At 45.1% G+C, this 23,726-nt stretch overlaps 2 protein-coding genes and 1 long non-coding RNA gene across 4 annotated transcripts in view; 1 reads left to right on the forward strand and 2 right to left on the reverse strand.

Moving 5' to 3' along the window:
• The first annotated feature begins 2,201 nt into the window (after window positions 1-2,201).
• Window positions 2,202-6,899, forward strand: LOC122170104. 2 transcript variants are annotated; one of them, XR_006171702.1, is made up of 3 exons: window positions 2,202-2,787; window positions 3,162-3,277; window positions 5,793-6,899. It is a non-coding gene; the product is annotated as an uncharacterized LOC122170104 (long non-coding RNA). The 2 variants fall into 2 exon arrangements; XR_006171703.1 differs by having other exon boundaries at window positions 2,202-2,334.
• Window positions 6,900-8,594: 1,695 nt separating this feature from the next.
• Window positions 8,595-14,532, reverse strand: TALDO1 (transaldolase 1). The gene is made up of 8 exons (XM_042836731.1): window positions 14,330-14,532; window positions 13,362-13,485; window positions 12,971-13,078; window positions 12,030-12,161; window positions 11,403-11,578; window positions 10,600-10,797; window positions 9,497-9,642; window positions 8,595-8,831 (listed from the first exon to the last, which is right to left on the reverse strand). The coding sequence occupies exons 1-8, from the start codon at window positions 14,424-14,426 to the stop codon at window positions 8,799-8,801; spliced, it is 1,014 nt and encodes a 337-aa protein (XP_042692665.1). The 5' UTR covers window positions 14,427-14,532; the 3' UTR covers window positions 8,595-8,798.
• Window positions 14,533-14,936: 404 nt separating this feature from the next.
• The window catches only part of EPS8L2 (EPS8 like 2), a 41,905-nt gene continuing 33,115 nt past the window's right edge, over window positions 14,937-23,726 (reverse strand). Inside the window, exons 16-21 of the mRNA XM_042836727.1 lie at window positions 21,391-21,502; window positions 20,995-21,102; window positions 19,820-19,961; window positions 17,827-18,010; window positions 17,441-17,573; window positions 14,937-17,124 (exon numbers count right to left, since the gene is read on the reverse strand). Coding sequence (XP_042692661.1) covers window positions 17,053-17,124; window positions 17,441-17,573; window positions 17,827-18,010; window positions 19,820-19,961; window positions 20,995-21,102; window positions 21,391-21,502 — 751 coding nt within the window. The 3' untranslated portion in view covers window positions 14,937-17,052. The remainder of the gene's footprint in view (window positions 17,125-17,440; window positions 17,574-17,826; window positions 18,011-19,819; window positions 19,962-20,994; window positions 21,103-21,390; window positions 21,503-23,726) is intronic.

Raw genomic sequence — 23,726 nt, forward strand, 5'->3', positions numbered from 1 at the left:
TCAATTTGTGGGTGATGCTAAGCTGGGAGGAGTTTAGACCTCCTTGAGGATAAAGAGGCCTTGCCTTGAGATCTGGACAAAATGAGGGTGTTCCCATCTGCACGAAGAAGGGCGAGCGCTGGGTTCTGCACCTGGGATGGGCTGCCCTGGCTCTGTGTGCAGACATCAGGGGGGAAGTTCTGGAGCGCAGCCTGGCAAAAAGGGATCTGGTTTGAGGGCCAGTGGAATCTGAGCCGGCAGTGCGCCTGGCAGTCAGAAGGCTCAACCGTACCCTGGGCTGCGTCAGGCCCAGCACTGCCAGGCCAGGGAAGCGGCTTCCCGCTCTGCTCTGCGCTGTGCGGCCTCGCCTCCAGCGCTGGGTGCAGCTTGGGCTGCCACTCCATGAGATGCTAGGAGAGAGTGTCCAAAGGAGGGCTGCAGAGCTGGAGAAGTTTACATCACTGATCCTCCAGACGAACCTTCCCAGGAACGCACACTCTGTATAGAGGTGTAGAGATGTATATTTTGTCAGACACACCGCAAGAATATCCTGCACGAGAGCAAACCAGACAACAAGTGATGGCCTGCCCGAGGAAGCGCCTGAAGAGACATGGGAAGGCCTGGCATCATCCCCCAGTGCTCTTTGTTCAACGAAGACTTTAAAGAAAGTCCCCACATCAACAGGACAAGGAGAGCACCGAGACGTCTTGGAAACAACAGGATGGCTGCTGACTGACAGCAGGTAACAAATAACTTCACAAGTCAATAGCAAATGTCAACCTTCTGATAAGGTTGTGCACCTGGAGTACCCAGCCAGTGGGGAAACAGGGGAGGGGGGAGGCAAGGGGGAGCAAACAGGGTCTAAAGGCTGTCACGGCGTGTCCATAGGCGCGCTGCTGCTTGCGGGACGCCGCCATTGCAATCACGAATCAATTCTGCTTTATCAGAGATCCCGTCCTGACAAGATGACTTGGCTATTTCCAACAAGACCATTCCCCCTTGTCCTAGCACTGCGACCCTCATAATCACCATTCCCCTCCTCTTTATACGCTCCCCTCAAGTACTGCAAGGCCCTGGAGCCTTCTCTTCTCCAAGCTAAAGAAGCCCAGTTCCTTCAACCTTTCTGCTTAGGAGAGGTGCTCCAGCCCTCTGATCATCTTATCGGCCCTCATCTGGACCCACTCCAAGAAGCTGACTTGTTATTAGACAAGACCAATTCATTTTTTATTTCTTTATTTTATTATTTTCCATCCTGGCTGGCGTCACAGCCCCTTCCTGACCCCTGCCTGCCTTGGCGTGAAGCCTGAGCTTCGTTTACTTCGAGTACTACGTTTGTAGTAGTGACAGTTATGTAGGAGGGCAATGTCTAATCTCAATTTCAAGATGAGTTTTGTATTCCTGGTGGAGGGGAGGCCTCTGCATGCATCTTGATTTTTAGCAGAGGGACTTGTGCTATTAAGTCTCTGTATTTTCTACTATAAAATTAGCTAAATCCATATAGAAAGATTAGACTGAAATGTTAAGTGCCCACAGTTCTTGAAGAGGCTGTGTGTGTGTGTGTGTGTGTGTGTGTGTGTGTGAGCAGCTGTAACCTTGCTATTTACTTAAGGAATGAATAATAAAAAGTGACCTATGGAATCTGGAGTTGAACATGGGATTATCTTTTTTCTTTTAACATTAATTTGCTACAATTTCCAATTTCATGCTCAACATTTTCAAAAACTTTGTGCTCAACATGGTTACATTTTAGACAAGATACAAAATCACTGAAATTAATTTTTTTTTTTCCCAGTACCTAATACATAAATTCAAAGGCTGCAGCAAAAGCTGTGAGATAAAATGTTTCGTTTGACCCCAAATAAAAGGTATTTTTTGCTTTTTAATTTCACTCAGGCTGCTTATTGTAAGCCTCAAACTTGTCATTGTTTTAGCATGGTTATTTTTTCAGTTGTGTGAACAAAGCAGAAATTATTTGCTTGCCCACTTATATTCTGTGCTTCCAAGCTAAGCTGCCTGGGCAGTCTGTTAAACAAAAAGTGCTTTTTTTCTGAAGGGGTTGCTTTTTTTTTTTTTTTTTCTACCACTTAATTCCCTGCTTGAGAACTACAGTGAAAATAAAAGCTTAAAATGTTGATTTAGATCCTTACTTAGCCCTGAGTGGTATCTGTTGTTGGAGACTCTATTACTCTAACGTGCTTTTTTCTTGCAGCAGTACTCAGTGACTCAGGATCTCTATGCACAGAAGCTTACAGGATCCCATGGAATGGATCAGGCCCACGTGTGTAGGGAGATGCAGCACTGTTTCTCCTTGGAGTTTGGGACTGAAGCATAGAAAGAGCAATCTTTTCCAGCCTGGTATGCCAGCAAAATCTTGGGCACAGCTGCATTCTCTCTGCAGTTGCAGGAGTGTCTATAAATGCAGACATGGATTTGTCCCAAGGTAGCCTCTGCAATATGAGCATGGTTACTGTGCCATTCCCCACTCGCTTCAACCCAGAGAAATTCCTGCTTTGTCAGAGCGTGGGGTCTCTCTCCCTGGCTGTCTCAGGAGAGGTTAAATCTTACCTCTGGCACTTCAACCAAGAGCACCTAGAGGTCTACTGCAGATATTTGCCCCCAGCAAAAAGAAGGTTGATTGTAGCTGTTTGTGCTGGTACTTCTGGGGCTGGGGTTGCTCAGGTGAAGCCCTTCTTGTGGGGAGGTCCTGGTCACTGGGCTAAAGTGATAAAGGGAGCTATCCCTGCCCTAAGGCTTTGGAAAGACTTGCAGGAAGGCTTGCCAAAGGTGCCTGGGAAGCGCTGGTTCTAGGTGAGTTTAATGATTTTTAACTCGAGCCTTAAAGTTTGCATACTTGTTCTTTGAATTTCTCCTGTGTTTTATTTCTCCCTTCTGGCTGAATGTTGAAGGTTATGTTTCAGGGTTTCTAAGCTTTTCTCTATGACTGTGATAGCTAAAGGCCTTTCTGAGAGACAGTAGGTATCTCTTATGGGTATCTCTTATGCTCAGTCTCTTAACTGAGGAAGCATAGGGCAGTTGCTAGAAGGAGTTTATGAACTGGTTTCAGACATGACTGTAGGAGAGGTGAATGAAGCTGAAAAAACAGTTCTGTAAGGAAGCCTTGTTGTTAAAGAGATGCGTAGGCTGAAGATTTATTTAGTTGCTGGGGTCTTGCTCTGTTTCAGGATGGATGTGGACTTTGGGGCTCAGCTATGTACATTAGTCACTGCAAAACACCCAGCCTGCACTGAAGACAGAAAGCCCCAGTACTGAAATGGGAAACTAGCTGCTATCAGTGCAGGTAAGGGATCCTGCTCTCTCAGTTCTTGACTATGTCTGCAGTTAAGTGGAGTTAGCTTTGGCTGTTACTGGAGCACCTCTTTCCTGTCTCCCTCTGTAGCTGCAGGATCTTACTGTCTTTTGAGCAACTTTCTGAATGCCTCAGAGTTCCTGTTGAGCCTTGCTACTGACTCTGGCCAGGTGCTTCCCTGATAAGTGAGCTTACAGACCTTGTAGCTCTGCTGGTGGCATGAGGGTGCAGGGCACTTGCCTCATCCAGGGGCAAAAAGAGGTATTTCTTGCAGACATGTTCCTCTTCAATCCCAAATCTCTTCAATCCTCCTTCCATCCCAAACTACTCTATGATTTTTATGATTCATTTCTACTGCTTTTAAGACTATATTTGTGGTTTGGAAATGGAATCTAGCCAAATTTAGCTGCTTGATCTTATTGTGTTTTTTTTTTTTTTTCCCCAGTCCTGATCTGGTGCTCTTGTTGCTGCTGAGAGGATGAGTCAATTGTTTAGTGTTTCAGCAGAGATCAAATGTACAGCTTGTACTGCTGCTGAATCCTTTATGGGTATTTCCAAGAGACCTGTAAATGCTTATTGTGTGTCTGAAGGAACTTCAGGTTTGTTAAAGAAGGAGGAAGAAATACTTCCTTCTAGCAAATGGGAAGTAAGAAAGCAGGTAACTGGTGATTTGCAACCTCAAATTGCAGTGAGGGTAATTTGAAGCTGGGAAATAGTCTTGCTCAGACCTGCTTCAAAAGGGCACTGAATGCAGTCACAGCCTGACCTGGGAGGAAGAATGGGGCAGTGTTATTATAGCCTGGGAGTAGATATCCTGCAACTGTTGTAAAAGTGAAACCCTCCTAGCTGCCACAATCAATCTTTTAAAAGCAGTAAATTCTATTTCTAGTCTACCTGTAACTTGAGGTGTGGTCCTGGTGGAGAAATCAGCCCTCTGTGGGAGCTGGAGGCTCAGCAGCTTACAGTTGAGCTGCTCAATGCAGTGCAGCGCCTTGTCTCAGCTTATCACAGCCCTAAATCTGCTTCTTTGCAGGAGGTGATGCTCTGTGTTTACAAGTATTCATGGTAGCAGGCTTGAGCCATCCTCTCTCCAGCTGCCAGGAAGTGCCTGGGGCTGTATATTAGTAATTAATGTTCAATTTAGTTTCAAGCCTATGAGAGGGAATATATGGGAGGAATATTCTGTGTGCCTCGGTGAGGTACTTTCTGCAGTCAATTATCTGAAGTCTGCTGGTGATATTGCCTTGTTATCTGTCTGCTTTAAACAATGACAGACTACTTTCTAGAGGTACCTTTAGGAGAGCAGCACAATATTGGTACTTATTGGGCTGCTATTGCTGAGAACAGCTGTAAACTATTTTAAACTGCAACCTTTCCTTGCGGTTAATTCCCACTGAGACCAGCGGAGGAGAGCAGTGGTCAAGATGCTGTTTTCTGCTTTAAGTTGCTTCAGGGTTATTTCAGAAGCAACAGAGGAAAAGCAGCCTCTTTCTTGCCTTAAATCAAATCTTGGACAACGGTGCTGAAGGCCTTGCCTTACTAGAAGGTTGTGGAAGTGCTTGGGGAGAGGTTAGCCTCTCCTTCCTGCTCCTGATTCTGCCCATACTGTTTTCCATGACCTAGTTTGGAGATGTGAGGTACAGCCTACATGTCCATGAGGAGGCTTTTGCTGTTCAGAGCTCTTTTCTTTCCCAGCTTTCTCCCTCTATAAGCACCTTTTCTCCTCTCAGCTGTCTCCTGGCTTCTTGCAGCAGCATGCAAACCTCAAAAGCCTGGAACCTGTTGTGAAAGCCAAGATGACAAATCCAAGTAGTGTGTTGTACAGTCATGTATTTCTTGATGACAGTCCACCCCTGGGGAAACATGGCTGTGTCTGTCAGGGGTCTGGAGCACCTTTTAGCAATCTGAGCCTGACCATTAGGATTTGCTAGCTGCTCCAGTGTTTTACTGGGACCAGTGGAGCTGTTCATCTCGTGCTGGACCTGATCCTCACCTACTAAACCTCACTGCCTGGAATGCTGATCATTTCAAGTTTCTACATTCCTAGTGTAAACAGATCTCAATGTGTTGCAGCACAGGAAATTTCAAAGTAAGCTAAAGCAGAAAGATCTACAGAAATTGGCACAGCTCTGAAAACGCTTTGCCCATCTCTGTTTTCTAGCTTGTAGCTACTAGTGTTACTATTTGATTACGTGATATTTGTAAGTGTTGCATGAATTATTTTCTCACTCCTAGGATGCTGCTTCATTTAGGAGACAAATTGCCTTGAAATACAAACCCATTAGGAACTGTTGTTCACAGCTTCCCAGCTGGATGATGCATCCACTGAGCTGCCTTAGAGGTGCCTGGTTTTTGTTGGTGGGCATTTGTCGCATTAAGCTAAACCCATAACAGGTGTTATCTCCTCTGACGTGCTCCTTGGGAAAGGAGGCTAATGGGTACCCTCTCCTAAGATTTTGCTTGCGTTCTCTTCCCTTGTGAGTTCATCCCTGTGTTGTTTTCTCAGGAGAACTCCAGGCTAAAAGACGATCTCTGGAATGAGAGGCACACAGGGAGAGCACTCCCAGGGGTAGCAGGATTAACCACAAAGACTGGCTTCCGGGCACTTCCTGAGCTGTTTGGCTGCGGAGATCCAGCTTCCAGAGGGAACGATTTGATCGCTGAGTGAAGTGCAGGGTGGAGGGGTCTGCCACATGAGCTTATGCTGATGGCACCACTTCAAGGACCAGAATTGCTCTTCCTCACCTCTGGGCTCCTTGAGGACTTGGAGTCACCCTTTGCACAGGTATTTGAGCTTCAGTGGGCACAACTCACAAAAGTCTGGTGGTTTGGCCAACTTGCAGTGTCAAATTATAAATGAGGGATTGTAAAAGCTGGCCTGTACTTTGGTTGTGTGAGATGCGGACCTGTTGATAACAGGGGCTGGGAGTGGAGGAAGAGGAAGCAGTTTTCAGGCAGTGTGAAAGGCCAGCATCAGTCCCCCTACTGAGTACATTTCAGAGGACAATCTTAGATTTCTCTGATTGTTTTCTAATTCCTAGTTCATTTGAAAGAACAACATCTTCACAAGCATGGGACTTCCTTGCTAGATCTTCAGACACCACTAATATTTCTGTTTCTGAAGGGCCATACACAGGCTCAGAGGGAGTTTAAACTGATGCCACTTGCCTTATTTTGGCAGAGACCACCAGCTAGCACAGCAGGTCTGCCCAAGAAAATCTAATACAAGAAAACAGGTACTCTGAAAACTAAGGGGGAAGGAGGGATCTGGATTGCAAAGGAGTTTTGAAGCAGATTAATCCCTCAATAGCCACCGTCTGTTTGAGCTGTAACTACTAGGTGATGTTCCTAGAAGTCTGTCTTGGTTGAGATCAAATGGATTGGTTTTGATTGTGAGAGAACCTTCCATATCAAAGTTGGATCTGACCCTCTGCCAAAAGTTGGTTTTGCAACTAAAACCAAGGTCAGATGCAGAAAAATCACTGTGCACATTAGTTGCAGATGTATAGCTGAACTGTTTCAAGAAACTGGCTTGTAGCCTTTCATGTTCTGCAGAAATTACACGTTGGTGCCTCAGGGCTATCTGATAGCACTGCATTGCCTTGGAGTTGTATATTTGGCATGTATCTGTATGTATGTCAAATAATTATGAATCTCCAGAGAATGTTTCTGCTAAATCAGCAAAAATATTCTTTTTTATACCAATGGGCTGGTAAATGCAGAAATATCTGCTCTGTTTCACCTGAGCTGGTTACAAGGACTGACCAGTCAGGATCAGTGCTATCTCTGCTGTATAGTCATGTCTGAACCTTTCCACCTGTAAGCCTGCAGTGGTGTCCTAAAACACCTGCTAATTCTTTTGCTAAGAAGTAAGGCATTAGGACATCTTGCCTTGATACGCAACAAAACAAGCTGTGGCAGGCTGAACCTCGTCCTGCCATCTAGGTGAGCTAATAGCCTGTACAGAGGTTATCACCTGCCAGTGAACGTACAGAGGCAACTGCACAGGCTTCTCTACACAGCGTTTTGTCTGTGCACTTCCACAGCCCCAGATCGTGGGGACACTCCAGCTCTACACCTGTGCTGTCGCTTCTGATATTCGCTAGATTAAGCGGGCTTGTTGACGTGCAGAAATATTTCTTAGGTTGAGGATTCCCATATTATCCTATAATCTGTTCTGTTAGTAAAGGAGCGATTTTATTGGAGCCTGCCAGCACTGTGCAGATGTGACTGGTTCAGCTCTCCTAGCAGATCTGCATCTGGCTTGTGAGCGTACAGCGTCTGCCACTTTGGCTGAAACAACAGCTCTCAGTTTGCTGTTCTGACAGTACTACCAATGGGTCCAACTGATCAGTCACTCTCTTGGCATGTTTTTCTTGTGTTCAATCAGGACGTAGCTTGTATGTAAACACTGTAGTCTTATTGTTGTTAAGTCTAAAAGTTCAGGCTCGTTCATGAGGAAGTAGTTAAATAGTGTCTGCATACAAACAGGGACATCTAGTCTGCTCTTGATGGAACAGGACCCACATAAGCCAAGAAGGTATTTAATTAGTCTTAACAAAGTACACCATGAAATGTAATCAGATGCACCCCTGCTTAATTGAGAGCCCTGTAACTGGAAAGTGATGCATTTAGGATTAGGTCATCATTCCTCAGAGAGGACTACCACATAGCTCTTATTCTTTCACAAAGAAAGAAGCTTATGGACAAAGAGTTTCCTCTTTGTCCATAAAGGAGGAGTGATAACAGAGGGTTCTTCTTGTTTAAGTAAATTTTGTAGTAGGGTTGGCAGCATTCCAAGGCTAGGAAAAAGAGATGCAGTAACTTGCCTAAAGACAAGACACAAAGTTACAACCAACAATCCTGAGCTGTATCTAGATTTCCATTCTGTCAGATCAGATTAAACAGTTACAAAGGTGCTTGACTTGGTTACCTAATTTTGAAGTAGTGTAACTCATGCTAGTGTTGTAACAACAGTACCACGCTCTACTTCAATGCAGCAATGAATTCTACCACTCAGTGAGTTGCTGCTGCTACTGCTTGGCTGCAAAAAAAAGGGGCAACAAAGGACAAGAGCCCAGTACTTGTGGTTTCTGTACCACAGTTGGTTTCTGAAAACTGCTTTGTTTTTTTTCCGAGTCACAGTAAGACAGCATGAGAGACAAGTGCTTTCTTAACATGTGAGGAGCGTAGACAATTAGGAATTTACTACAGACCACAATACTATCTTCTAATAGAAATTGAACTGTTATGTCAGCTGAATTGCTCCATTCCTTTTAGCAAGGAAGTAAATGCATTACAAGGAAAGTAGGTGTTAATTTGCATGTATTATCAAAGTGCCACAAAAACAATGAAGCTTTGTCCCTTTACAAATTGTTTTTTTAAAAAAGCATAATACAGAAATCTATGCACACACAACAGAAGACTTTTACAGGTAAGACATTTGTACATCCATTTAATTTCAGGTGATCCGCTCATTCAGCCTTAAGCAGTCAGGAGAACTCTGACTCTTTTACTTCCCATTCTCAGCGCTGAACATTCGCTCCTAAAAAGAGAGAAGTGAACAAATCAGTGCCAGTTTGGGAACTGAATTTTGCTTCAGTAATGCAAGTTGTGTCACTGCTGAGCAGATGTCAGACTACAAGCGCTGAGACCTCGTAATTAGTGTATTTATTTTTTCCCCCCCAAAAAAACCATAAAATTCACTTAATTCCCTCTAGAAGACTTGCCCTATACTGGTAGAAAACTTTTACAGGGCTTGGCTATGCTCAGCATCTGTTCTCGGAGCCTCCTACACAGAATACAAGTGTGGCTTACTTCCAGCTTTTTGAACATTATTGGTGTGTCTCAAATCACTGCTGACAGTTAACAAGTCTAGAATGAGACTTGTCACTTTGAGGCTTTTCGTTTAAGATAGGAGCACTATCTTGATTAGCTGTGAGTCTAAACACTGCCTTGGGCCTCAAAAACCAGCTGTCTGTCTATACCTGTCATGAATTCCTTCATAAAATGCACTGGAGTTTATCAAGTTCATTCCATTCAGGTGGCCAGTTTGCTGGCAGCCTGTCCTACATAACATGCACCATCTGTACAAGACCTGATCCAACTTGCTGACAGGTTCCTAATCCTGTACCAAAAGCAAATGACGGTTAGCTGCAGTATTTAAAGAAACACAGAAGGTGGAAAGAGACAGCCCTGTATAGCATCTACCTTTAACATCTTCTCTAATTTTATTGCATCTGCAGCGAATTTTCTGATCCCATCAGACAGTTTCTCCACAGCCATTTGGTCTTCATTGTGGTGCCAGCGGAATGCCTTCTCGTCGAGGTGGATCTTCTCAAGGTCACAGGCCTGAGCTGCACCAGGGCAATTGAAAAATAAACCAAACCCTATTATCAGATTGTTATCAGGTACCATGGGCTACCTAAAACCAGTCTCAAGTTTGTGGCCATCTCCAAATGAAAATCTGAGAAGTTTCTAACACCATTTTCAGTGAGACTTGCTCTGTGGGCACGCTTTGGGATGCCAGACTCAAAATGCTCACCTGCATTCTGAAGAAGGTTATCTAGATCTTCGGTTTCCTTCAAAATACAGTGCTCAGGGGTGTGCCTTATCTTGTACTGTTTCTAATTGGTCTGGTACTTTCAGCAATACTACCAAGAACAGTGCAGTGATGTTCTAAGCAAACAAGCTGAACAATTGGTCTTTGATCCTTTGGCAAGTTCCTAACAAAGCTCAATTGATCTATGCCTACAAGCCAGCTAGTGCCCTGTGAGTACCAACTACAGCTGCAACAAATCCAGCATCTGAGCTGAGAAGCAGCATTTTCATAAAGCTACAGAAGCACAAGAATAATGCAATGAGAACATGCACTCCAAACCATCAAGATTAAATAAGTCTTGAGTGTGGCTTCATCTCTAATATTGGAGAAAGGAAAACGTCTTTTAGCAAGTCTGAGCTAACAGCACTATTAGCATAATGATTAAACTCTGCTTGGATCTCTGCTAACAATCAGTAAAATTTCATCCCGTGTTCCTTCTCCCTGTCTTCAGGGGAAGAGACAAAGTATTTGAACATGCTCAAAACCCAGTTCCAGTTAATGTCCTCAGTGGGAACTGAAACCCTTAGGAAATAACCCTGTATAAGCAGTTGTAATGGTACAACTGCACCATGATCATTTCCTTCAGAGAAGGGACAAGGTTTAGCCTTAAAGCAGAACGGAAGCACCGCAGAGCTGGATGGAACCATGTACTCTTAATGTTCAAGAAGAAAAGCAGTCTGAGCAAGTCTGTATTACAGAGAACTGGACTTACCCTCCTTAACACTGAGTGTGGGAGTTAGCTTCACATGCTCTTTGCTGAGCTCTGCCAAAAGCTTGGGTGAAATAGTGAGATAGTCACAGCCTGTGAGCGCTTTGATTTCTCCTGTATTTCGAAATGAAGCACCCATCACAATGGTTTTGTAGCCAAACTTTTTGTAGTAATTATAGATCTTAGTGACACTCTTCACTCCTAAAGAGGAGAAATGGGTGACTTTCAGAAGGCTTCAATTGAATTGTAAGTGGTTATGAGTTAGGGGGTGAAGGGTAAACACGGGCCAGCTGTAAAGGAAGACAAAACAAAAGAACATAGCAAGCAGGATGTGCAGTAAATAAGGGTTAACAACTGCATAGGAATGCGAGTAAAGAGGACAAGGAACAGGTCAGACGGATTCCTTCAGTTGAAGACGATAAGCCTTCATCCCATGACCACCAGAAGAGCCCCACTGCCCACGTGCAAGAGGGAGTCAGGGTATGCTGGTGGGTGCTCAGAAATGAAACGACATGCATACGAATTCCACGGAAAACACAGATTATGTATTTGTTTGGCCTACATCTGTACCAAGCTTTTGTCCTACGGATGCGAGTTCGGAGGAGGGTCCCCCTGCACCCAGCTTGGCGTGAGATGCTGAATAAAACATGCCTGCTTTATAGCCTAACTCTGGGTTACAGAGTTTGATTCCGTAAATCGATTATCTATAACATACAGATAGAAACCATTTGTTTCACAAGAGGATTTTTAAAGTTAATTAAAACTTGAACATATAGCTATTGCATTCAAAAACAAGAAAAGCTAACCTGGATCTTCCGAAGGTTCATAGGTTTTCTTATCTCCATTAGCAAGATGCCAATCCAGGATGCGTCCTACAAATGGGGAGATCAGAGTAACCCCAGCTTCAGCACAGGCGACTGCCTGAGCAAAGGAGAACAGCAAGGTCATGTTGCAATGAATCCCGTACTCTGCTTCCAGAACCCTGCAGACATAGGCTGGCTTTAAATGGCAGTTTGCTCACCTGCTGTACATTCTAGCAGTAAGTTAATAGGTTAACCTACCGATTCCTCAACTTACATTAGAGATATGGTACAGCTTACATGCTTTAAAGCTCAAAGGTAGCAGAACAAAGTTTTACACTGCCAGGCTCCCAGTGACCTACTGAACGTTTTTCATTGAACCAAGTGCAGATGGCCGAATGTGACATTCTGGGAAGCTTCTTATGAACGGCCTGCCCCTTGTATGAACAAACTTTTCCTAATGAACAGAAAGCTCCAGTATGCCACTATGCTTACTGCACACCTAGCAACAGGCTTCCTGGTGCTGTGCTTTCATAACAGCTCTTTATTTTAAGTGTAGAACATGTTTGTCAAGTGCCTGTGAATAACCAGAAGCATGCTATGAATCAGCACACTAGGTATAGAAGTACTTACTTGCCAGCCTGAATTCCTTCCCATGTTGAAGAAAGCTTTATGAGAATCCGATCTTTACCAATTCCTGCTTCCTTATAAAGGTCAATCAGACGCCTGGCCCTCTGAATCATTCCTTCTTTATCAAAAGACAACCTTCGGAACAAGAACAAGGCTTCTTCAAAGCTGTGCTTTTTTTTTTTTTTTTTTTTTACTTTTTAATAGCCCTCTCCAAAAGAAGCAACATCCAGAACAATTGTCCTGTTTTGTCACAATTTATGTTCTAGTAGCAGGGTTTTTTCTTGGAGATGCTTCCTTGAACATAAGCCTGACAAGGAGCACTGTGACAACACTGCTGGTGTTTGATTCAGAGAATTCAGAGCTCAATGTTACTTTCCATAAGAAAGCTATGGACTAAAACTTTTCTCAACTTTTCCATAATGAATGTAGAAACTGAGCATTAAAGGTGACTTGACAAGGAGCAGGCAAATCCTACTTCTAAATAAACTGCCTGAACTGGTCTCTTGGAAATTGAGAGCAACGTCACACGGAAGAGAACGAACAAAGCTCTACGTATCATAGAACGGCTTGGGTTGGAAGGGACCCCAAGGATCATCAAGTTCCAGCCCCTTGTCACATGCAGGGCCACCAATCTCCACTTCATACTAGACCAGGCTGCCCAGGGCACCACACAGCCTAGCCTTGAACACCTCCAGGGACATGTACTGGAAGCACGAGATTTCCCTTGTTTAAGGAACAGTATGAATACAACAAAGATCAGATCTGTGTCACCAAGTTAAAACAAGTAAATGAACTGCACTTCATTCTCTTAAATATTAACAGTACAAACCCCTGCTAGCCTTGTAACATTGAGCTGTCCAGACAAGAATGGATTTCTTCAACTCTATTGCGTCTCTCTTTGTATGTACCAAGATCTAGGGTAACCCAGAGGAAAAGGAGCCAACCTTGCATCTACTTCTGTGGACACACGGCCAGGTATCCTCTTCAATATTTCAGCTCCAAACAATACAAAAAGTTTGTCACAAGCATTTTGGATTTGCTCATCTTCTGACCTAAAAACCATGGGAGGAAAAAAAAAAAAAAGTGCATTCAAGCCTTGCCATTGATTTAAAGATCAAATTTCACAGCCCATTTAGCATCCTGTGCTCAAATGTGCATTGAGCAGAGCAGAAGTGGTTGTGTTCTGCCTCTGGAGAAAGGTATACAAGCAGACGAGCGGAAAACCCACTGTGTTGCTAGGATTACAAAACACTACTTGCATTAATAAAGTGTCTTAACTTCTTCTCAGTAGGTGTATATTTAAAAAACAAACAAAAACCTCAACTCTTGACTTACCCCCCAAGTTTTTTTCCATATGCAACCGCATCATCCACAAGTTTCTGGTATGCAGGCATCTGAGCAGCAGCCAGTATCAGAGATGGATTTGTGGTGGCATCCAGGGGCTTGTACTCATCGATTGCTAAGGAAATCGAGATGGCTTGTTGGAAATGATCAGTTGGCCTGAATGATTCAAAGCATTTTGCTCAGGTGTGTAAAAACGGAAACCCTCTTCCATAATCAGGTTTGCCAGCATGGCTGAATTCCAGGAATCACAGGGGGAAGGAAAGGCAAGGGAATCTCACTTCCCTCCGTGGGCAGACATTTGGATTTCTGTTTGTCCACAGCTGTTAGAGCCAGAACAAAAGTAAAACCCATCTCTTAGAACATCTGCTAGAGCCTTACTGCACTGCATAACTTTGAGTAGTTGAGGACAACTTCCTGGTGTCGGCTCCGTGATTTTCTTGTACTGCCGGCTTCCTTCCTTCCAAGTGTCCCACAGGACATCAGGCTGCTGGGCTCACCTGGGCCCCGCACTACGCCTATTTCGGTGATACAGCTGTTTGCCAAGGCGGGCTGTGACCACGCGCTGTCAGGCCCTAATCACAGCTGAGCTCCTGGCACGCAGGGCTGACTCAGCACTGGGCCTCTGCAAGCCCTGCAGCTACTTTACTTTTCTAGCAGTAAAAGAAAATAGCGTGTTTTTCCATAGCTTCTCCCTAAGAAACGATTGTGATCCCACAGCTGCACCGTTCCATACAAACAGGACACACTTCAACTCACACCAACTGCTTGCAGTAAAGCAGCGCACTGATAAAAGCAGCAAAAAAACAGATACGCGATTTTAGAGAAGTATTCCAGTGCGTAGCAAGGAGATACCAGCAGGGACACGGCCACGGCACGGGTAAAAAACAACACCATCAGCTGCGTTAGCCACAAAAGCAACTTCCCCCCCCGCCCCCCCCCCCCCCCCCCTTCCCTCTCACCGTTGAAATCCCCGGTGTCGGCCACCACCGTAGTATGGTGCTTCAGCTGCTCCAGCGCCGACTCCATCTTCTGCCGCTTCACGGGAGACACCGACATAACTCCAAAGACGGGAGGTGTTGCGACCGCCTTAAAGGAACGCTGCGTGCCCTGAGGGGAGCCTGCCTGCGCGCGCACCCTCCGCTCGCTCCCGACACCCTCGGCTCGGAGGAGGGCGCGCCGCCCGCCCCGCCCAATCCCGTCTCGGGTGGGGTTGCTGAGAACCAATCGGCGGCGCGGGGACAAGATGGATGGCAGGCAGGTGGCGAGCGGAGGAAGGAAGCTCCTCATTGGGTGGCTTGACGACTGAGGAAGAGCGCGGATTGGCCACCTTGGTGACGTGAGGTGCCGCTTTGTGCGATCCCACTGCGGACGTCATTGATGAGGGTGTTAATCATCCGTGAGCCTAGCAGGGAGCCGTGCGGCAAGCCGCTCGTGCCTGGTCTCCATCCGGACGCTGAGCTGCTTATCCGAGACCCGCAGCCACAAGCCGTGAGGAAAAGCCAGCTCTTAACAACACTTTCTCGAGTTCTGTTGCTTATTTTGCTATCCAAAAGCAAGAGACAGAGATGAAGTTATAACTTAACTATTTTAATAAATCTTATACAGTGCATGGTTATATTATTTTCTCCTTCGTTCAATGTACAGTGCATTACAGCATTATTTGCAGGCAGTACAAATAGAGCAGGTGCACAGCTCAGTCACGTGGGAAGTTCTAAAAGTGACCCCCAGTGAGGCTTATAGACACTTTTATTGAAAGAAATGCTCCCGTAGCTACCAGCTGGTGCATACGCTTCCATTCCAATCCCAAGTAACTGTAATTCTGCTGATTCTGTGCAACCTCATACACAAACGCAAGAATGGTGCTGTGTTCCCAAGCTCACTGCTCACTTTTAATTGCAGAGTTGATTGGCCTCCTGTGCTTGTACTGCCAATGGCTCGCCAGTGTTCACTCCTGCTTCTCATCTCCACCAAATCCAAAGCCCGGGCTTCTCAGGAGGATTGTTCTCTTCATTGCTCCCTTTGCAAATTCCAGCCTTTTCAGAAGCCTTGAAGCTCCCTGCCTGCACCCCAGTTCTGCTGATGCTAACAACGTCCAATTCAAAGACGAAGAAAACAAATAATCCATTGGGAACATTTTTGGAAGATCTAAGCCAAAGTCATTGGTATTCTCACATTGAGTCTTCTGTCCCCCAGCCACCTGCATGGCTTTTTTCCACTACATGAGCAAGCACGGGCCCCAACCATGCGAAGGCATTCACCTTTCAGGGGGTGGTTGTGCTCTGTGGAGGAAGTGAGACCATCCACAGCACCTAAAGGAGAGCACGCGAATGGGGCTCTGTGCTGTCTGGGCCTGAACCCATCCAGCCAGTTAGTGTGAGTGAGAAAGGCAAGGCATTCCCTATCATACTTGTTTTAGTGCACTCTTTGCAAGATTGTCTGTCAGTAAAATACAGATATGAATACAGTGAGTTCACCTTGCTGAGGGCAGGAAATCTGCTATATGCTTGTTTGAGCTTTTAAAACCTTGAGTAAGTTACTGATGCACAATCACTTGATTATATCTAGGAAAAGGGATTTTTTCCCTCATCCCTATTTGTAGATTGTAGGAGTGAGGGAACATTTCACTAGAAAGATGCATATATATGCACATAACGTTAATAAGAGAAGGAAGAATTGAAGAACAGCAGCATCTACTAAATCAGAGTTCTTTCTTTTCCTCACGGCTACTGATTTTACTGATACTAAAACAGCCATTCCTTATTAGGAAACATCTCAGATTACTCTCCGCAATGAAAACATGAAGGTGAAGGTGAGTGGTGACCACCCTGGGAATGGCTTTGGGTGTGAGCAAGCAGCTGGGGCTTATCTTCTCCTTATTTGAGGCCTGGCTTTGGCAACGCTGCAGCTTTCTGGCCCAGGATCAGTGCCAAGGTGAAGGGCTGAGAGCCCCAGCCTCTGGTAAGCAGGGATGATCAGGCTGAGCTCACCTATTTGCAGATTCAAATCGCTTCAAAGCCCATTTCCACTGCTGGAAAGGCAGCACTCAGGGGTACAGGTATTTAAGGAAGCAGCCCAGTCTTAGGTAAGGCGTGTTGCAATTCTAACCTGGTCCAATGAGAGGGCATGTGAGGACATAAAGGACCATGAGCTGACACTGAGCCCTTGCTGGTGGGCTGCAGGGGATGTGCGCCACCGAGAAGGACAGGAAAGTGGGGGAAAGGAACTATTTCTGTGGCCCAAACTCCTCTAAGCATTCAGGCTGACTTGTTCTGTGCCAGGTGCTGTGCCCTCTGCTCCCAAGGGGACTGGGAGCACAGACAACCCTGCTTCAAAAGCTCTGTTTTGTTTTGTTTTCTTGAATCCAGCCATTGTCATACATTCATACCCGTGTGAATCCTCATCTGTTCTGATCACATGCACATACAATTTCAGTATAAAATATATAGATATAGATATACATATATATATATATAAAAACTTCATGCAACATTAAAACACCTTTCCCAATGGGATTTGGTCTTAGTGTCTATCCTTATCAACAGTGTTTGAGGAATTGTCCCTTTGATGGCAATTACACTGCTAACTGTGGAGCACTGCTGTCTCTTGTCTAGACTGGGATCATTGCTTTAATTCCCTTTTTCTGCATTACTACAACTAATAGCTGAAAGAAAGCAGATAGATTTTAATTAGCAGAATCAATCCTCTCCTGGCGACGCTTCATAATTTCTTGGAGCTCTGTCTCTCCTCTGTTTTTCTGGAATGGAAACAAAAAAAAGGAAGTTTGAATTTTAACTTCAAGCTGTGGTTTAGAATTATAATATCTAACTAATTCCAGAAGAGCAAGTATCAAAGGGAACAGCAAAAAGGCGGACTCTACAGTGGAGACAGTGATCTGCCTTACAGATTTGGGACCCTTCTGCTTAAAGGAATTCTCATCATTTTTAGTGCTGATTTGGTTGGTTGCTTGCTTTAGATTTTGTCTTTTCTTAAACTGCACTCTTAAAATGCTTGTTTCATGGGACATCCAACACTGCTGATACAGGCATCCTTTTGCCCAGACAGCTGCTTACCTCCAGCTGGTTTTTTTCCACCGTGATTTTACTGTACACTCGGTTCCCCTCATCACCACACACTTTTTTCAGCTCCTCTCTGTTCAGGGAGAAAAGCTGTGCTCCAGTAAGGATGCCAAGGTGTTCCACCGTCCTGGCAAGACACAAAATCAGTATTAAAACCACTGCCATATGTGGTCTTCACCAGTGAAGGATGTGCATTTGGCTGTGAGTGGTGAAGATCAGCAAGACGCTGGCTTTGTTTGCAGCTGCTGTTAGATCTACTCTCTGTACTGTAAGATGGTATTTACTGGATAGCACAGAAAAAAAGAGAGCCAGTTTGGGCTCCACACGTACTTTCTTAAATGAGGAACCGACCTTTCAACTGGTGGCAGTGCTGATCTTACCCTTTGCTGAATGACTTTGCCTCCAGCCACGCTTTGACTTCTTCAGCACTGGATTCGAAGGTGAGGGGCACAAAAACTTCCTGAGGCTTCTCCACTCTGAAATTCCTCTGGGGAGGCTGAATTTTACTGTTTGTGATCTTCTTTAGCAACTCATCATTCACCTCGTCCATTTGATGCAGAAGTTCTGGGGAAACAAAGCACACTTTTTAGAGCACCTTCAAACTGTGATCAAGAACGGATTTGTAGAGGGAGATCATCAAGATTTTGGGTGGTGGCAAACTGATGGAGCAGGATTTCCTTGCCTTTCCTCCCAAGCCTGTCAACTTCTTTTGGCTTTTGAATCATCACTTTTTCTTTGGAAGAAAGCTAGATTTCTCCACTGCTCCTCCAGAATGATGGAGAGGAGGTATCACAAAACAACAGCCAAATGCCCATCATCTGCACAGCGGTCACTGAACCTAAAAAGCTGCCTCAGCTAAGTGCCACTAAGCACATATTTGACCTAATTTATATGAAAATATATAGTGACTGATCTCTTGTTTCTTGTGTTGCTACGCTCTCCCATTCATCACGCTTCATTCAAGCCTAGCAGAATGTTGCTCAGCAATGTAAAACACCTGATCTGGCAGTGACTTGCTGCCATCAGTGCTATCGGGTGGTGACAAGGGACTCCCCAGCCCTGTGATGCTGTTTTGTTTTTGCTTTAGACAATCATTTTCCTGTCTTGAGTTACTTAGTTCCCTTCAGGCTACTGAGATAAGGAAATTGCCCTGCAAACTTAGTGGCAGAGAGGGGAAAAGAAAACCCAGAGCGATGAGACAGCAGAAGTCAGAGAGGCCTAACTGCATTTTTGACAGCAGGTTCCCATTTTTCTGTGTCTCTGTGTTGCTGTCTATTTTCTTCCCATTGCCTTCTTGCCATTAGGTGACATGGGATGACCTACAATTAGAGCCTTCTTTTTAAGCTGTAGTCCTGCTCCCTGCATTCTTCTGTCCTCACTGTGACTTTTGATAATCTGCAGATCAATCTTCAGCCTTCAGCTTTTGCCTTGCAACTAAATAGAAGTGGGAGGAAGCCTGAACAGGGAGTGACCAGTACAGCTCCAGTGACACATCACCCAGTATCACTTTTTCCATGACACTCCTGAAGGCTGAGAAGAATAACTCAGTGTTATTAATAGATATGTGGCTACAATGTCTGTAATGTGGGGCTTTCCTCTGTCCCAGAAGAGCTTTTGCTTCCAGGAGGATACAGGAGGTGAAGAGGAGATGAACTCTGGCTATGGCTTTCAGCAGTCAGTATGCTACACGTGTGTTTAGGATGAGGCAAGGGGGTGAGGTGTGCAAGGCTCCTGGTCTTTCTCATGCCACTTGTCTCTGTATGGCTTCTGCAGAGGGAGGGTGTGATGTACATCTCATATGTGACACAGATCTGGTGGCTAGGATTTCCTTGGAACCATTCAAAGGCACGGGCCAGCTGGGCACTGCATGTGTGACAGGAGACGAGCGCAAAGGGAGTGAGAGAACGGGATGGACCTGAGTGGGGATGGCTGCTTCAAGTCACTGTGAACGGAAAGGGGGCTCTCTCCTTGGGAAGAGGAAGGTCAAGCTGGAAGAAGGGTTAAGACGATATTAAATCACCTTTTTGCCCTCCTTTTCTCAGCTGCCTGGGCTCAGTCAGTGAGCTCCTCAGGGCTGCTCTGCTGGCTGGAATCTCTACATCTTTTCTAAAACCATTGCTGCTCTCGTGCTTATCACTAAGGCTGCACTCACTTCTTGTGCAAAGTCTCATGAGAAGGGATGTGCATTTGGTAGGTTGCCATGGCCACACGCACCCAGACACAAGCAGGCAGATCATTATGGCAAAGGTAAAGAAAGAGAAGAAACCACAGGGACGGGGGTAGACACAAGCACACATTCACAAAAAAGTCCTGAAACAGAGCTGCCTGAGAGCAGCACATGTGGTGTAAAAGAGGCAGATGGGAGGCACATACGTTCTTTGGCATCCTGGGGAGAGTTGCGTGACAACATTTCACTTCCCCATTTATCCCCAGCATAGCTGGCAGGCAGCTTGTGAGTTGGGCTGGATGGCCCGTATCCTCTGGGACTTGGGTCTCCTTTGTACCTCTGGTTAGCCTGGGTGAGCAAGAAAATAAACTTATAAGAATATTTCTTTTTGTCGTTTCCTGCCTTTTATTTATTTATTGTTTTCAGATATTTTGTCTCCCCACCATGGTAATAAATGGAGGGACAAATTGCTGCGTCCTCCTTGTAAGGGTCTTCCCTCACTCAGGAAGCACTGTGTGGAACTGAGTTCAATTCTGGGGCCTCAGAGGAATAAGCACAAGAAGAAAACAAGCCAAAATCCCATTTGGAGCTAAAACATCAATGCTCCAGTAATTGGATGTTGAGTGGGACTATTGACAAGTGCCCAGAGCAGTCTAGAAAGAGGCTTTTTATATTTTCTTAATTAAACTTTTTGTCCAAAGGCCTTCTGGAGCACCTTATCCTTTGCCCAACTTGAGAAATACCAAAGGGGGGAAGAAATTCTATGCTTCCTTCAGGCATTTGGAGCTCTCTGTCACATTTTTGCAACACGAGGTGCTTGAGAGTGGTATTCACTTAGTGCTCACTTGGCTGGAATTTCAGGCTGCCTCTACTCCAGCAGTTTTTTCTTACTGCTGAGTTGAATTGGTGAGAGGACTGTCTGGTCTTAAATTCCCAACAGCAACAACATCTATCCTCAGTGCTTTGGTGGCAAAAAGCGCTCTTATGGCTGCATTAGCTCTCTCATCCTGCTTACAGCACAGCCCTGAAAACATCAGTTTCACAGCTGAAGCAGTGGTAAACTGTAGGCTAAGAAGTACACGAGCTTGGTGGGAAGGCACTAGCAAAAGGTGAAAGTACTTCAAGCCACTGCAGCCAGCAGATATTTGGGGACAGCTCTGTGTGAGACCTTTTATCTGTTTGGGATGGCTGCACGCAGTGCAGGGGGAGATAAACAGTGGCAGAATGTGGGAGTTTATCACAGGAACATCCTGGACCCCAGCTCATGGGCTTGTGACGGTCCCTGCTGTCCTGCACGTGATATCCTAAGAAATCCAGGCTATTCCCAATGGCTGATTATGCCCTGCTACAGGCTAGCAATTAACATCACCTGGCTACGCACCTGTTCGAGCTCCTCCAGTTTCACCACATCCAGGATGTTATAAGGGACGTAACCAGCCTGCCCGCTCCGGTTGAGCAACTTCCACCACTGCTTATTGTCTTCCAGCACCTGACAGAGAGAGGGAAAAGGATTGCTGGTGAGACCATCTGATTTCTGGCCTCTGTAAGTGGGACACATGGAAAGAAATGGCACACTGAAGTGGTTGGAATAATATTGCTGACACTAACAGATCTGCTGCACTGATGTGCCGTTCCAGAGTGAAGCCTTTCCTGAAAAGCATTGCAACTTATCCTAACGATAACAGGGGAACTCTGCTAGGGTTTGTCTCTCTGTTGTTGAGATCTTTGTCTTGTTCCTACAAGGGGAGGAGAGCACACCTCTGGGCACATTGCTCACCTCCAGAATTTCATCCTTCAGCACTGAGAGTTCATTGGCATTTCGTGCTGTGAAATCGTAGCGGATTTTGGCATATCTCCTCGGCTGGGCCATTCCTTGCGCCTCAAAATTCCTGCAGGAGAGAGAAAGAAGATTTTCAGAGGAGACCTACTGAAGAACTAAGGCCCTACAGGTCCACACAAGTGATGGCTGTGCAAGTGCAGGTTGAACCAGTTGTGTTTGTGTTAGAAGGGGAAGTGCCTCTCTGCTCCTTGGCAGGGAGAAGGGGTGTCAAACACGAGCATAGGTAGAACTGACTGGAAATCTGTGCTTTGTTCTTTTTTTCCAGCAGGCAACACTGAGCTACTGAAAGAGAATTGCGCAGATCCATAGGAAAAGTGAGTTGAATGTTTCTATTCTACACTTGGTGGGAGGAGAAAAGCATTCAGGTATATTGCTTAGAGATCTGTGGCAGAAGAATGCATGGCTTTCTATGTTAAACCAGCTTTTTGTTTGGAAAGGAGCAATAATCGCAGGAGGTTGTCCAGGTGGAAATGTGAGGTGAAAGATTTTGTTTGGCCCAAGATGAAATGTGTTGGTTTTTTTTTTTTTTTTTTCCTCTTTTTTCCTGGCTTAGGAAAAAATGTGCCTATCTCATCTCTTTCCCTCTGGTTGGGATGGGCATAGTGTTATTTTTTAATCCCGAATATGCCTGCAGTATGGGTACAGCTGCATTGCCTGGTTGTGTAACCGTAGACAGGAAATACTTTAATGCATTTTTCGTGGATCTTTCTGCCTATGACTCACAAGCACATACACAGTGCAAGGGAGCTCCAGCTGCTTATGTTCACAACAAACATGCCAACAGGGTGTGAGGTTCTCCTCCCGTGAGCTACCCCTATTTATATCAAGGTCCATGTAATTTGATGAAGCCAGTTACACAGCTGCAGGTGGGCTGAAAAAGGTGCAACCCATTGGCTCAGTGACTTGGTACCATGCTTAATTCTGCAGCATGGCCTTCAGTTCACTCGATTTGGAATGGCTCTCAGTTACCAAAGCATGGTGCAGTCTTTCAGACAGATGGAATCTACCAGTCAAGAAAGGGAGTGATGGCCTTACCCTGCAGTGCCCTGAAGGCAGGGAGAGGGGTGAAAAGCCTGAGTTACAGACTTATTTTGTACCATTTCAGAATGTAAATGGGTCACGAGGAAAGAGGACAGCTGGAGGAGGGTGAAGGTAAAGTAAAGCATAGATGCATGCAAAACATATGTGAGCATCACTGTTTAATTCTGCCTAGGGCTTTCGTGACACTTCTCTGCAGCCCAGAGCCCTGTTATAAATAATAATACATGCATGGGTGCTCTTGCTAATATAGAGTCTCTTGGTTAGAAAACTAGCAGGAAATGCTTTGTCCCTGGGCTGTGATGTTGGCAATTATCTGGGCAGACTTGGCTGAAGCCTGCTCTGGACTGAAGAGTCATGGAAACATTCTCAATTATAGCATCTGCTTCAGTGCCATTAACTTGGATGGCTTTTTTTCTTACATATAACATAAGGAAAAGGTGCTGCTGATAGTCTGAAAGGTAGGTAAAAAGGAAAAAAGGCATCCGCATCTACTCTTCCATGAGCTCATGCTGTAGTTAGGCTGGGTGGTATTGCATGGAAATGGTCACCATGGTGAAATGGCATGCTGCTAATTTGTATTCCACTCAATACGACCATGCCCTGGTTGAGTTTGTGATCCTGAGAAATGTGGGCCTGACAAAGAGTGAGGTCAGCACCCAGAACTTCAGGAGAGCAAACTTCAGGCTGTTTAAGGAGCACCTCCATCCCTGGAGGAGTTCTTGGCCAGCGTGGATGGGCCTCTGTGCAACCTCATCTAGAGGCTGGAACCTGATGATCCTTGAGATGCCTCCAACCCAAGTCGTTCCATGATCCTATGATTTATTATTTACTTATGCTAAGACTAACAGGTAAAACTGTTTTCTTCTCTGCATTGTCTACCAGTCACTTAAGATGGGCTTAAACGTTCTCATGTAAACTGATTTCTTATTTTTCACAACATCGCTGATCAAAAATAGAATTGGAGAAGAGAATCTGTTACCAAAATTCTCTTTCCACTCAGTGCACTGTTTCTGCACCATTTTATGATCAAACCAGGACATTTGGGGGGGGCAAATGGGCAGAATAAATTCTTTTGCTGTTGCAATTGGATTTGAAGATTTTACTGTGAATCTGAACATTTTGTAACAGCAGTAAAGCTTGTAAATCTTTTGGATTTGAACATTAAAACATGAAACAAACTGTGTGCCTTTAGGCTTTTTTTTTTCCAGCCCAGTGCTGGCTTTGGAAAAGTC

The sequence above is a fragment of the Centrocercus urophasianus genome, unplaced genomic scaffold (assembly GCF_019232065.1).
Source record: "Centrocercus urophasianus isolate 14NV4802_14NV808 unplaced genomic scaffold, USGS_Curo_1.0 seq_63, whole genome shotgun sequence".
NCBI classification, from domain to species: Eukaryota; Metazoa; Chordata; class Aves; order Galliformes; family Phasianidae; genus Centrocercus; species Centrocercus urophasianus.

Bases quoted from the DNA above. Each gene is read 5' to 3' on its own strand.
- TALDO1 (XM_042836731.1), bottom strand. From the start codon at position 14,426: ATGTCGGTGTCTCCCGTGAAGCGGCAGAAGATGGAGTCGGCGCTGGAG. The intron at 11,579-12,029 runs GTAAGTACTTCT...CTATGTCTGCAG, and splicing joins GAAGGAATTCAGGCTGGCAA to GGTTCTGGAAGCAGAGTACG. The intron at 10,798-11,402 runs GTTAGCTTTTCT...TCTCCTCTTTAG, and splicing joins TGAACCTTCGGAAGATCCAG to GAGTGAAGAGTGTCACTAAG.